At 55.7% G+C, this 12,580-nt stretch overlaps 1 protein-coding gene across 5 annotated transcripts in view; it reads left to right on the forward strand.

Moving 5' to 3' along the window:
* Positions 1-11,981, forward strand: part of Sec14l1 (SEC14 like lipid binding 1) — a 55,963-nt gene extending 43,982 nt beyond the window's left edge. The window contains exons 17-20 of one of the 5 annotated variants that reach the window (XR_003581039.2): positions 41-142; positions 7,500-7,679; positions 8,003-8,091; positions 8,188-11,981. Coding sequence is in view for 3 of the 5 variants with exons in the window: in XM_027923929.2 (XP_027779730.1) it covers positions 41-142; positions 7,500-7,623 (226 nt within the window). In the remaining 2 variants the exon portion in view is untranslated. Of the gene's footprint in view, positions 1-40; positions 143-2,808; positions 2,898-7,499 lie in introns of those variants that run through there. The other 4 variants (XR_003581038.2, XM_027923929.2, XM_027923928.2 and 1 more) reach the window with 4 other exon arrangements.
* The last annotated feature ends 599 nt before the right edge of the window (positions 11,982-12,580 follow it).

Raw genomic sequence — 12,580 nt, forward strand, 5'->3', positions numbered from 1 at the left:
GGCTGGGTCCTCACACCTCTTCTCCTCCCTGCATCTGCAGAGGCTCGATGACCAGCCTGGAGTCCAGCCACAGTGGCTTTTCCCAGCTGAGCGCCGCCACCACCACCTCCAGCCAGTCTCACTCCAGCTCCATGATTTCCAGGTAGTGCCGCGAAGCCTGTGTCCACTGTGTGGAGGGGATGGCCGCGCCTCGACAGCCAACTGTGCCGGCCGCCCACCGACGTTGAGCAGCCTCCTCTCGCCCTCTAGGTAGCTCTAGCCATCCAGATGGTAAACTAGCCACGCCGTCCCAGAACTGTCGACAGGTAGTCTTAACTCTGACCCTGACCTTAACTCGATAGCCATAGATTTTATACACAGCGTGCACAAAATCAAACCAGAGCGCAAGGGCTCTCTCGAAAGAAAAATGGTTTATATTGCCAGTTAAGAGATTGACTTCGTCTCAAATATTGATGCAAAAAATTTTTCCAACAAGCTCCACCTTGTCCATTAGTGAATGACTTCCCATGACGTCTTCAGAGCCAAGCCCACCTTCTCCCAGGGAACAGAAGCCCCCAGCTGCTTGCCCTAAGCTGCTCCGCGGTCCTTGTGGCTCCCTGTTAGTCGAGATGGTCGGTGGATCCGGTGGAAGCCCCCGAGTCCTTTCCTCTGGAAGACTCGGGCAGTCTGTAGCAGCACCTAGTCCTAGGGCCGAACTGCTGCTGTTCCTGAGTGGGGCTGGTGGCTCAGGAAGGGTTCTTGGGGGCGCCCGCAACTCCGGGAAAATGCCACCATCATTAAACATTGCTTTCTCTCTCCTCCTTTTCAAATCTTTCGATATTTTTCAGAGTAGAATTTTTCTGTGAACTTGGGTGGAGGTGTTCTCCCTTTTCCCTCTGGGTGCCTCTCTTCCCACTGCAGGGAGGGTGCTCTGGGCTCAGTGCCACCCCTCCCGCGTACTCTAGCAGCTCGCTGTGCTCGGCCACTTCTGCTCCGGCCATTCTTTAGAGGGTGTTCTGGAAACAGCCATGTTTGCTGTTTGGAAGCTGTGGCAATGAGTGTTAGCTGCCAGCAGGGTCACTTAAGGAGGGCATGGGGCTGTAGGAGCCCTTTGCGTTTGTAAGTGGAAACTGGATGCATGTGCAGGTGCTTGTGGGTGCGCGCAGCAGCCGGGTGATGGTGCAGGTGGACAGCTGGAAGCTCAGTTTGAGTCGCAAAGGAGTCCTCGGGAGCAAATCCGAGTATGAGATCAGTTTGCTTTTTACATTTTCTTTTTGATTTCCAACTACCAAGCCTCTTTGCCCTCTTCCCCCCCTTCACCAATTTTTAATGAGAAAGGCACGTTATTTATGAATCTGTCCAGGAGTCACATAGGGTTGGTTGTGTGATAAAGACGTGCAATGTGTGTTTTGTGTGGCAGGGGTTTTTAAATTGTACACCACGCCACACAGCCTTCACAGTCCTAGATCACGGTGCTCTGACTCAGCCTGGGCATTGGGTGAGCGGCCATGTGACCAGAGAGCTGTGTGGAGGCCAAGTGTGCACCCCATGAGTAGGTCGGGTGAGCCTGGGAGAAACTGACTGTCCCGCTCCTGGCCAGAGGAGGCCTCTGGCTCCTGTGCCTGTGCACCTTGAGGCACACGCGGACCCCCCGGGTCCCGCCTGCCCTTGCCCTATAAGGCAGCTCGCTGACACCGAAACCTCGTTCCCAGAGCATGGCAGGGCTGGCCAGCACATCTGCGCTGTCAGAGCTTCCCATCTCCAGTTACAAGGACCTGAGGATGGTCCCTCTTCTCTCTCTTCCTGTCTCTCTCTCCCTGTCTCTCCTGTCTCTGTCTGTCTCTCTGTCTCAGATGGCGATTTTGCTGACAGCTGCCAAGAAAATGCTTCACTCACCCGTCCACACGTGCCCAGAGGTGTTTCTAGAGCATTTGACTTGCAGCCATGCCCCACCCCAGGCTGAAGACGCGTTCCTTTTAGTTGGTTCAGAAGTGGCACTCTTTTATCCCCAGAGAGCTGACCGTGTCTCTGAGACTTGAGAGCAGCATAGGACTGCACAGTGCCCGTGGCCCCCGGGAGCGTGGTGGCCCTCGGGAGCGTGGGGCCCCTCGTCTTGTGAGGGATTGGGCACAGGGTTCCCTGTGCAGCTGCGCATCTCTTGACGTCTCGTGCCCTGCCGCTCTTGAAATGCTGCTGTCGTCTCCCTTTTACGCTCCAATGATTCTGTTGGTTCTCCCTTCTATTACTAGTGTCTTAACTCACTTTCCTAGATTCATTATTTGCATATCAGAATTCCCTAAATGTTTTGTAAACATATTACCTCACTCTTGGTAATACAATACTGATAGTCTTTAAAAGATTTTTTTATTGTTACCAATAATAAATGTGAACTGTTTAAGAAAAGAGTGTCTTTCTTATTGTCAAAGAGTCTCCGTGTCTCTCTCTCTCTCTATTTTGGTACTGGGGATTGAACACAGGCCAGCCCTTTATATTTTTCACTTTGAGACAAAAGACAGTCTCACTAAGTTGTTCAGGTGCTTAGGACCTTACTGAGTTGCTGAGACTGGCCCCTAACCTGCGGTCCTCCTGCCTTAGCCTCCCGAGTCACTGGGATTGCAGGTTGGCCCCACCACACCTGGCTTCAGAGTCCCTCCTGAGTGTGAAATTCACTGGAGACTGCAGAGCTGAGGGAAGGTGCAGAGCTGAGGGAAGGTGCAGAGCTGAGGGAAGGTGCAGAGCTGGGGGAAGGTGCAGAGCCGAGGGAAGGAGAGGCTTTCCAAGGCCAGAGGACCAGTGCTCCGAAGTTCAAGGAAATGCTTACCTTGGCAGGACTGTGTCAGGGGAGAGTGGAGCTGAGCCAGTGCCCCTGTGAGTCGTGAAGAGAGACCCAGTGGTGGCGATCCCGTGTCTGGAAGAAGTCATGCTGTGGCCGTCATGGTGTGCTTGATGGGGTGTTTCCTTATGAAGCAGGTGCCTCGGGAAATGGAGCAGGCAGGCATGGCCTGCCGAAGGCTGGGTTGCCTCATCCCAGCTCCCCTGCCATCAGTGGATCTGTAGGGACAGCGGAGCCCAGGCTGTGGAGTGGGCTCTTACCCTGTGCAGTACAGGGCAGGCTGGGAAGACCATGGCTGGCTTGCTAGGGCCCAGAATCCAGGGGTTATTCCTTCTCCTCGCTAGGGTCGGTCCTGGGGATCCGCCAAGGTGTCCGGCCATCAGGTGGGGTGGGAAGCCTGGGCATGTGCTGCAGCCTGGATGACAAGTGTGTCCACAGGCAGCCGGACTAGGTAATTTCCTAGCCCGAGTGGCACCCATACCACTCGCTGGTGTGGATGGAAGGCTTTTATGGAATTCTGCATGTTCCTATGCTGATGAGTCAGACCAGCTTCCCGATGGCCTTTGGCTTGCTGGTCTGGTACTCGATGAGAGCCAGAAGCGGTATGGAAACCAGCCAGTCGGGGTTATCTCAGCCATCCCTTGACTGTCTTCAGAAAGTGCCCCTGGAAGGGAGTGTCCTGCACAGTGCTCCTCGCCATCCACCTTGGAGGACAGAACCGCGGCGTGCCAGATCCCTGTAGGAGCACAGGCTGGCCTTAGGCTGTGGCAAACCAGCCAGCATTGCCTTTGAAGTTAGGGCTAGGGAAGCCGGATTCTGGGAAGATAGTGGTGGCATCCCCGCAGCCACACAACTAGGCTACAGAACCTAAAACCACGGGTAAGCTGAACTGTATGCTTTAAAGTCACAAGAACAGCCACGCTTGTTGTATGAACAAGAAGGACATCCAGTGGACATCCTTTATGATAAAGCCAGGTGATAGGTGCCTCTTGGGAGACAAGCATAGGTCAAACCACCAAGAGCCATAAGATGCATGTGACCCGCAGGTTCTCAGTGTTGGAAGGGAGGCAGGGGTTGAGAGCAGCAAAACAGGCTGGGCTGGCCACTCTCCTGTAACCCCCATGGCTGACCAGCGCAGAGCTCTATGGACAGGTCTAGGAGAAGCAGAATGGGCCCTTAGGACCCTAAACTGACTGCCAGGACTCCCTCCTAGAAAGGTCCCTGCCGCAGTCTGGCTGGGCACAAAATCACGAGCCACCACACAGCTTGTAGATTCAAACAGCAACTCTTTATTCCCGAACTCACACCAGCACTCTACAATCACGTTCTGGGGAAATCCACGTTCTCTGCCCAAATCCACCCCCACTGGGCTTCTGTCTCCCAAAAAATACTGTCTGAATCCCGTGAGAACTCAAGGGGAACTCAGGCAGCAGGATACGCCCTATTCCCAGCAGGAATAACCTTAAACCTGGAACCACCCTAAACCCGGATTGTCCTAAACCGAGAACGCCCTAAACCCGGATCCACCCTGGTCCTTGAGCAAGGTCACCTTACATGCAATGTCACTGCAAAATGTCCTATTTCCACGAGTCCTTCCACTAAGCAACACGGGGTACGCTGGCAAGGAAATTGTCATACCTACTTGGCTAGTGGCTCCCAGCAGGTCCCCTGCTGAGGAATATAGATTCAGAGGAGGGGCGAGCCCAGGTGGGTGCAGGACCCCTGAGAGCAGGTGCACATGTGTCTCAGACCCCACCAAAGATACAGAAGAGGGAGCTCTGAGCTAGAGACCACCTTCTTCTGAAAGCTGGAAACATTTTCACAGGAAAATGAGCATCCAAAGGTCTGGACATCGAGGCCAGGCGAAGCCAAGAGGCACCGCAGGACACCTCAGTGGGGGACGTGCGCCTGCCAATGGGTGATGGCCCAGCATTAAGACTCGAATTTTAAAATGTGAACTAACTGACATGAAGGAGATGACAGGAGACGCAGAAAACACATGAGAATTAGAAAAACTCGGAAATGAGCTGGCACAATAAAATATCATGAATGAAAAAAATTCAGAAATGTGAGACAGCAAAACCCAGCAGAGTGTGGTTTTACCATCGGGAGGAAAGGAGCAGATGGAAAGACTTAGAAAGTGGCACGTGGAAGATAAGCCAAGATCAAACCTGGGTGACACGGGAAGAGTGAGACCCAAGAAGGACCAAAATCAGGAAATATTTTCGTAGACAGGCTGAGTATTTTTTGGTACTGGATCCACACCCCTGGCCTTGCCCCTGCCTTTTTTTTTTTTGACTGAGGTCCTCCCCAAGTTCCTGAGGTTGGCTTAGAGCCCGCCATCCTCCTGCCGCTGGCTCCCTAGTGCTGGGATTACATGTGTGCACCGTGGTGCCCGCTGGATGTTTTTAAAGACTCACCCTTGGGGCATTTAGGGAGGGAGATCGGGTTTTTTGAGGACTGAGCTTTAGGCCAGAAGCAAAAGGAATACTTACGACTCTTCAAGGGAAGAGTGAGCCCAGGGATTTTTGTCCAGTAAAGGGACTGAAGTTAGGAGCCCTGGTGCATGTGCCAGGTTGTGTGGGAGAGCGTGTCCTTGGTACGCCCTCCTTGGGGCTCTAGAGAAGAGGCTACAGACAGCCTGTGTGCGTGCACGGGGCTGGTGTCAGGCTGGGAAGGAGGACAGGGTGCCAGGCGGCAGGTGTCCTACTATTGCTTTTTAGAGTAGAGGGAGCATAGGCAAACATTGTTAAGTTTTTAGTGTTTTTTTTTTTTTTTTTCTCTTTTGGACCAGGGATTGAACCCAAGACAATCATTAACCATTGAGCCACATGCCCAGCCCTTTTTATATATTATTTAGGGACAGGGTCTCACTACACTGCTCAGGGCCTCACCAAGGTGCTGAGGCTGGCTTTGAACTCCTGATTCTCCTACCCCAGCCTCCTGAGCTGCTGGGGTCACAGACATGAGCCACTGTGAAGTTTTTAATGATTATATCAGCAGCTTTATTAATACTGTCATTGGGCCAGGCCTTATGGCACCCATCTGTCATCCCAGGGACTGGAATCTCAGCAACTTAGCCAGACCCCATCTCAAAATAGAAATTTTTAAAAGAGTTGGAGATGTAGCTCAGAGGTAGAACCCTCCTGGCCACCCCTAGTACTGCAGTGATAATGTTGTCATTGGGGGAGTGTTGATGTGACCATTATGGACGTTCTGGCTCCAGGGTTGTCCTTTCCCATATCCAGGCCTCTCTGTGGAAGACCCCCTGGGACAGAGGCTGCCAGCTCTGTCTCCACCCTGAACTGGAAGGTTCCTGGGCGGTCCTGGGCTGCCCCAGGAACCACCAGGCTAACTGCCCTTTTCTAGAGGAGCACATTCAGGTGATAACAGCTTTAACACAAGGAGGTGACAGTAGCCGGGTCAGCAGTTCCATCTTCCATCTGGGGATTGAGCTGTGGTGTGGCAAGGGGCATGTGGCAGTCCTAACTAATGCAGCATCTTTTTGGCTTGTGGGGTTTCTTTATTTTAGGATATAAAGGTTTATTGTTTTTTTGTGTGTTTAGTCAGGACTTTACGTCGGTCAGTTCACCTGGAAGGAAAGTCAACAGTAGTTCTTTAACTGGAGACTCAGGTTTTCTTCTGATCAAGTCCTGGGACAGGGACAGCTGTGACCTGTGTGCAGGCACCGAGTTCTAGGGCTGCGTCTGCAGGAGCTCAAGTCTGACCCACATCCTGTGGCCTTGCAGGGACAGCAAAGCAGGGCACTCAACGGCAGAGAGGGCAGCAGAGGCCCAAGCCGGCCCTAGACCTGCTCATGCCCTGGGGCTCTGGCTGCCTCAGTTCAGCCTGCCTTCTGCAGTGGCTCTGCCCTTACCTTTGGGCTTAAGACCCAGTCCCCAGGACCTAGTTTTGACAGGGACATGGAAACTCTCGGGAGCCCTTCCTGGGTCCCTATGCTAGCCCCTGCTACTCGCTGTCCATGAGAGACACGAAGGACAGGAAAAGCTGTTGCTGGGCACCCTGGGCTCTTCTGGAGAAGCAGCAAGGGAGAGTCCTAGCTCAGCCCTGATGGACAGAGCAGCTGCCGAGAAGGCCCTGGCTCCATCCACTCCCCTGAGGGCACGTTGCACCCAGAGCTGGAAGCGAGGCCCTGCTGGGGCTGCTGAGCTCTTCCCCTTCCCCTTCCACGGCCAGCCTACACCATAATCGGAGGGACCCCGTGCTGCAGTTGGGGGAGACAAGCCACAGTCCAGAGGGGGCCTAGGAAGGGGGACCTGGCTCTGCCAGGGTGCTCCTCCCCTGGCACCAGCTTGGCCTCATGTCACCTGGCCAAAGCCCGGGGGTGGGACGACGGGGGCTTTGCTCCCTGGGCTCTGCCTGGGCCAGGGCCATGGAGGAGCATCAGCTGCCGTGCCTGCAGAAATCCCCCCGAGTTTCATGCCTTGGCCTGGCTCGGCAACAGGGTTTCCAGGCGTTTGGTCAGACATGATTCTCCGTGTGCCATAGTTTTGGATCCAGAATATCCCCCAAAGGCCATGTGTTGAAGGCTTGTCTTTGGGGTGGCACTGTTGGGAGATGGTGGAACCTTTAGGAGCTGGGCCCTCGTGGGAGGTCTTCAGGTCATTGGGGTGCCCTTGGGGGGACAGTGGCCCCGCACTCTCTTCACTGTTTTGCTTCCTGCCAGGAGGAGAGAGGTTGTGCACCGTGGCCCTCCGCATGAAGGGGCCTCGGCACAGGCCCAAAAGCAGAGGGGTCAGCTGATCGTGGCCTGCAGCCTCCAAAGCCATGAGCCAGAATGTGGCCTCTAGTTGGCTCTCGGATCTGTCACTTTGGTGCCCAGCGCTGTCAAGGCAGGTGTCTCTGGGTGAGTTCAGCCTCTGGTTGGTAGGTGGCGTGAAGCAGGCTCCTGATGGGGGTGGACCTCATCCACCAAGGGCCTGACAAGCAGAAAGGCTGACCCTCCCCAGAGGAAGAGGCTTCTCCCACCTGCCCCCTTAGAACAGGGCACAAATAGGACAGCAAAGGCACAACTGCCCCGCAGGGCACTTGAGCACAGCCCTGGGCCCTGGACCAGCAGGGCCATGCCTGCCCCTGTGCCAAGCCGGCTGGGAGACTGGCACCAGGGGGCGCCTAAACAGGGGGGTTTGGCGCCTCAAGGCAAAGCTCATGCATTTCTTCCCTCTTCAGGAGAGGACACGAGATGACCGCAGGGCATGAGACTAACATGTCCTGCAGCTCAGGAGCCCTGGAAATGACCGGGCAGAAGGCTGGTTGGGGTGAGCACCAGACCGGGAGCCAGGGGGTGTGGCGGGAGACAGAGGGCCGGCAGGGCAGCACCAGGCTTTCCCGCGCCTTTCTATTCTCTCCCCCAGGCTGGCCTTCTGTGACCGTCACCCACCACCCCCTGTGGAGGGCAGGCCTCACCAGGCTGGGACATCTGCCTTGTGTGGGGATTCGCCTCTGTCTAGGGCCCACCCAGGAAGGACGCACAGAGACCTAGGAAGTGGCAGGCTCTGGCCCAAGGGCTCGACCAGGATCTGACCTCGTGCTTTCTGGGGCTCTTGGCCTTGCCAGACCCCTTCTTCCGTCAAAGCTCCTTGGAAAGCGCGTTACACAACTGTGCAACGGACACATGCAGTGTACCCTCAACCCACAAGGCGCTCACACCAGCAGGACTCACCTCCCCTGATTTTACAGGAAATTAAAACAAGAGTTTTAACAGAATCCGAGCCCGATGAGGAGGCAGCGCTGCTCCTGAAGGCTGGGAAGGAAGACCCAGCACCCACAGCTGTCCCCAGAGGGGAGGGAGGGGCTGGCTGGCTTTGCAGTGGCAGGTGTCCTGCAGCCTGTGGAGCCCCTGGTGCGAGACTAACCAGGCCTCCCTGCACCCACCCCAGACTCCAGTCTTGGGGAAAGACGAGGTGAAGGGCCTCTCCATGAGGGAAGGCCCTGCCCCTCGGGCCTCTCCTGCTTGAGCACTGGTGTGTGGGCGCTGGATCTGTGCCCATTCTGCCCACCAGGACGGGCATGGAGCTCAGGGCCTGCGTGGTCCTATAGAGGGTCTGCACCCAAACTGCCTTTGGAAACTGGGTATACAGGGGAGGCTGTAGGAGAGGAGGGGGTTCCTGACGTCAGGGTGGGCAGCTAGCCAGCAGCTCAGGTTCCTGGGGACTCCTACCTTCTGCTGAGTCCTCGTCCCAAAGCCCTCATGCTGCTTGCTCCCTCTTGGGACATGCAGCCTCCAGCCCAACCAAAGCATTGAGGGACACCAGGACTGACTGCTTCTAGAAGGCTCTCAGCTGAATGGGAGGAGCCTCTGAAGACCTGTACGAGTTGGCCTAGCCCTTGACATGGCACCATGGTGTGTTTGGAAGGGGCTGGTGGCTGCAGGGCATCAGGCCACAGTCCCATCCTGAACACCCATATTCTCTGTCCTGGAGTTGGGGCTGGCAAAGGGGTCACTACAATCTGAGGTGCCTGGGAATAGGCTCAGGCCACACAGGTCCTAGCCACCTGTTGCCCCGTGGCTCTCCCCAGCCCCTTGTGCCTCTCCTTGGTGACCCCTTCCTGAGGCGGGCTGGGGGCAGAACGTGGGGAGAAACCTGCCTGGAAGGCCAGGCCGCCGGGGTTAAAATGGATGGGCAGGGTCTGCCCTTGCAGGCCACCCTGAAGGCCAGGGCAAGAGGGTGCCAAGGGCAGGCTGTCAGGCCTCCCCCTGGGCTGGATGCACCCACAACCTCCCCTGGGCTGTCCTAGGTGCACACTAGATGCTCAGCTGCCCCATTTTATATGCAGCCTCAAGATGAGCCAGGCCAGGTGGTGGTGGTGGTCTCTGAAGGAGTGAAGGTCTAGGGGTCCCAGTGGGCCTGGGCTCGCCTGTTTCCTGGAGGTGCCTTGTTTGTGCAAAGGTCTGCTGCAGGGGCAGTGGCTCGAGGTCAGGCCCTGGGCTGTGCTGCCATCTTTTCAGCCTGCCCAGCCCCCACCAGGCTGCCGGGCCTTGCCTCTGCTGTGCCCTGAGGCTCTTGCACATGACTCGGTGGTGTGGTGGCCCCGACTGTCTTGGTGCCCCTGACAGGCTTTTGTGCAGACGGGATGATTATGAGACTAGCTCATCCAAGTGTCAGTTCTGCTCTGAAAGCTCCTTCCCACTCCATCCAGCCTGGCACTCCGGGGCCCGGCTGCAGCAAGGGTGCCTGGGCACTGCCAGCCGCAAGCTCCTCAGAGCCCTCCTCTGGCTGTGTCCCGCTCTCACCCAGCCCAGCCCCGTTACAGAGCTGGGGAAACTGAGGCCCCAGGACCGCTGACCACCAGGTATTTCCCCACCGTGGGCCCAGCAGACCAGACACTCCTGAAGGGCTGCTGCAGAGCTGGCAGGGGGACAGGCCAGGTGGGGAAGGCATCCTCAGCTGGAAGGCCTGGGGCCACCTCCCTGGAGCCCCAGCCCCATCCCAATCCACACTGGGGCCTCGTGTTCTGAGTTCATCTTCCCTCAGGCTCTAGACAAGAACCTTGCTTTTCATTCTGTTGGTATTTATTGAGCTACTACTCTGAGCACCAGGAACATGATCGTGAAAGAAGAGCCCAATCCCTACCCTGGAGCGGAATGGAGGAGCGGAAGGTGCATCTGACGGAACTTCCTGGCCCAGGGAGAGGCACACCAGGGAGGGGAGAGGCTGCTGTGGAGGGCCCTCTTCCCTGCAGGCCCCCCACCTCTCCCAGAGCTGTCTGAGCCTAGATAAGGTCTGAGCCTTTCTTCCCTTCCTGGGATTCAGTGAGCAATCCTTTGCCTGCTGACCTAAGCAGGAACCAAGGGTCCACCTGCACTGGCCCGGGAGATGGCGCCTGCCTTTCCTGAGCTGGGGAGGGTGTAGGGGCTGCAGGTGCCAGCCAGGACGGTGAAAGATGAGACAGGTCTCCACGGCAGCTCAGCCCTGCAGGTGGGGCTTCAGTGGATCGAATCCCTTCCTCAGTGGGCTGCACATCAGAGGGGAGGTTTGGAGAGCAGGGTGGGAGCCCAGTCGAGGGACCTGTGGAGGAGGTGGCAGTTAGAGGGAAGTGTGGATAAAGCTGTGAGCTCTCGGGGTGAGGAAAGGCCTGGACTGCAGGGTGTATTGCAAGCAGGGTGGGGGCCTCGTGAGGACCAGCCCGGGAACCCAAAAGGCCGTGCAGATGTGGCCCCTGGTGGAGAGCCCTGGGGCCCAGCCTGGCGGGGTTTAGTGAGGGGTGGGGGGCAGGGAGCTGCTGAGAGCCATAGACGTGGTGAATGCCTGTGTATAGAAGAAATCGGGCCATCCAGGCCCAAGGCCAGGGCAAGGCAGCAACCCAGGAGCAGGGAGCAAGAATGGTCAGGAGCATCACCAGCTGACCAGCTGCACCATCTGTGGACAGATGGGTTATGGTCCGAGCTGGTGAATGGGTTTGCTGATCCTCAGGGGTTTCTGTAGGGGCAGCCCAGATGCCTGCTATGCATGGGGGTGTTTGGCCCCTAGGGTCCTGTGCCCAACTTCAGGGCTCTGCTGAGACTCTCCAAGGCAGCAGCAGATAGGCTGTTGGCTTCCTGCTGGTGACCTTTTCAAGAAACCTTCCAGGATGTGGGGAGCAGAGGGCCCAGGAGCTGCAGTCTGAGGGGTTTGCAGCACCCCTCTCCACTGCACCCCCCCAGAGGGTGCAGAGAGTAGAAGGCTCTTAGGGGTTTGCAGCACCCCTAAGAGCACCACTCTCCACTGACCCCCCAGAGGGTACAGACAGTAGAAGGCTCTTGGGCTGGGGAAGCAAAATAGAGCAAGCCTGAATTTTGCAGAAATGATCAAGGACAGGACCTGTTGTAATCTGGGTGCGACACCTGCTGATATCCCTCCATCATGGCAGAATTCAATTTTACAAACACAGGACTTAGCCAATGTAGTGCTGGCTGGAGAGATGACCTTCATGGCAATGTGCTCCCGTGGGGGTGGTGACGAACAGCAAGGCCCAGATCCAACCAAGACCAGGGCTCCAGAGTCTTCCCACAGCGGGTTTCCAGCCAAAGTGGGGAGCGAGTACCAGTGTGTTTATTTACCAATGATGTCATGCTGGTCTGTTCATCATTTTTTTTTTTTTTTTGGAACAGCAAAACCAAAATGAAGTAACTGAAATCAGGTTGCAGAATAAAGAATTGTTGGACCTATTTTGAGTTGAATTTAAAAGTTTTTTAATTTTAGTTTTTTTGCAGTACTGGGGATTGAACCCGGGGCATCACACGTGCTAGGCGAGGGCTCTCTACCACTGAGCCACATCCCCAGCCCTTCTACATTTTATTTTGAGATTGGGATCTCACTAGGTTGCCAAGGCTGGCCTGGAACTTTCCGCCCTCCTGCCTCGGCCTCTCTAGTAGCATGTACCACCACATCCAGCTTAGTTGAAAATTTTATTGGATAACTGTGGATCCATATGCAGCATGAGAAATAATACAGAGAAATCCCTGGTACCCTTGACTCAGTGTCCCCCATGGTAACATTCTACAAGATTACAGCTCTCTCTGCCAGGCCTGACATCAACGCGCTCTGCCAACCTTGCTCTGATTCGCCAGTTTACTCGTACCCATTCAGTGGGCATGCATGCAGTACCATAGAACTGTATCCCCTGCCCAGGTCCAGTATCTACCACCATGGCCAGAATACAGGACACTCTCTATATATAATATGTCAAAATATATTCTACTGTCATGTATAATATAAAGAACAAATTTTAAAAATTCTTACTTAAAAAAAGAGGGCAGAGGTGTCA

Source organism: Marmota flaviventris, chromosome 17 (assembly GCF_047511675.1).
Source record: "Marmota flaviventris isolate mMarFla1 chromosome 17, mMarFla1.hap1, whole genome shotgun sequence".
Lineage (NCBI taxonomy): Eukaryota > Metazoa > Chordata > Mammalia > Rodentia > Sciuridae > Marmota > Marmota flaviventris.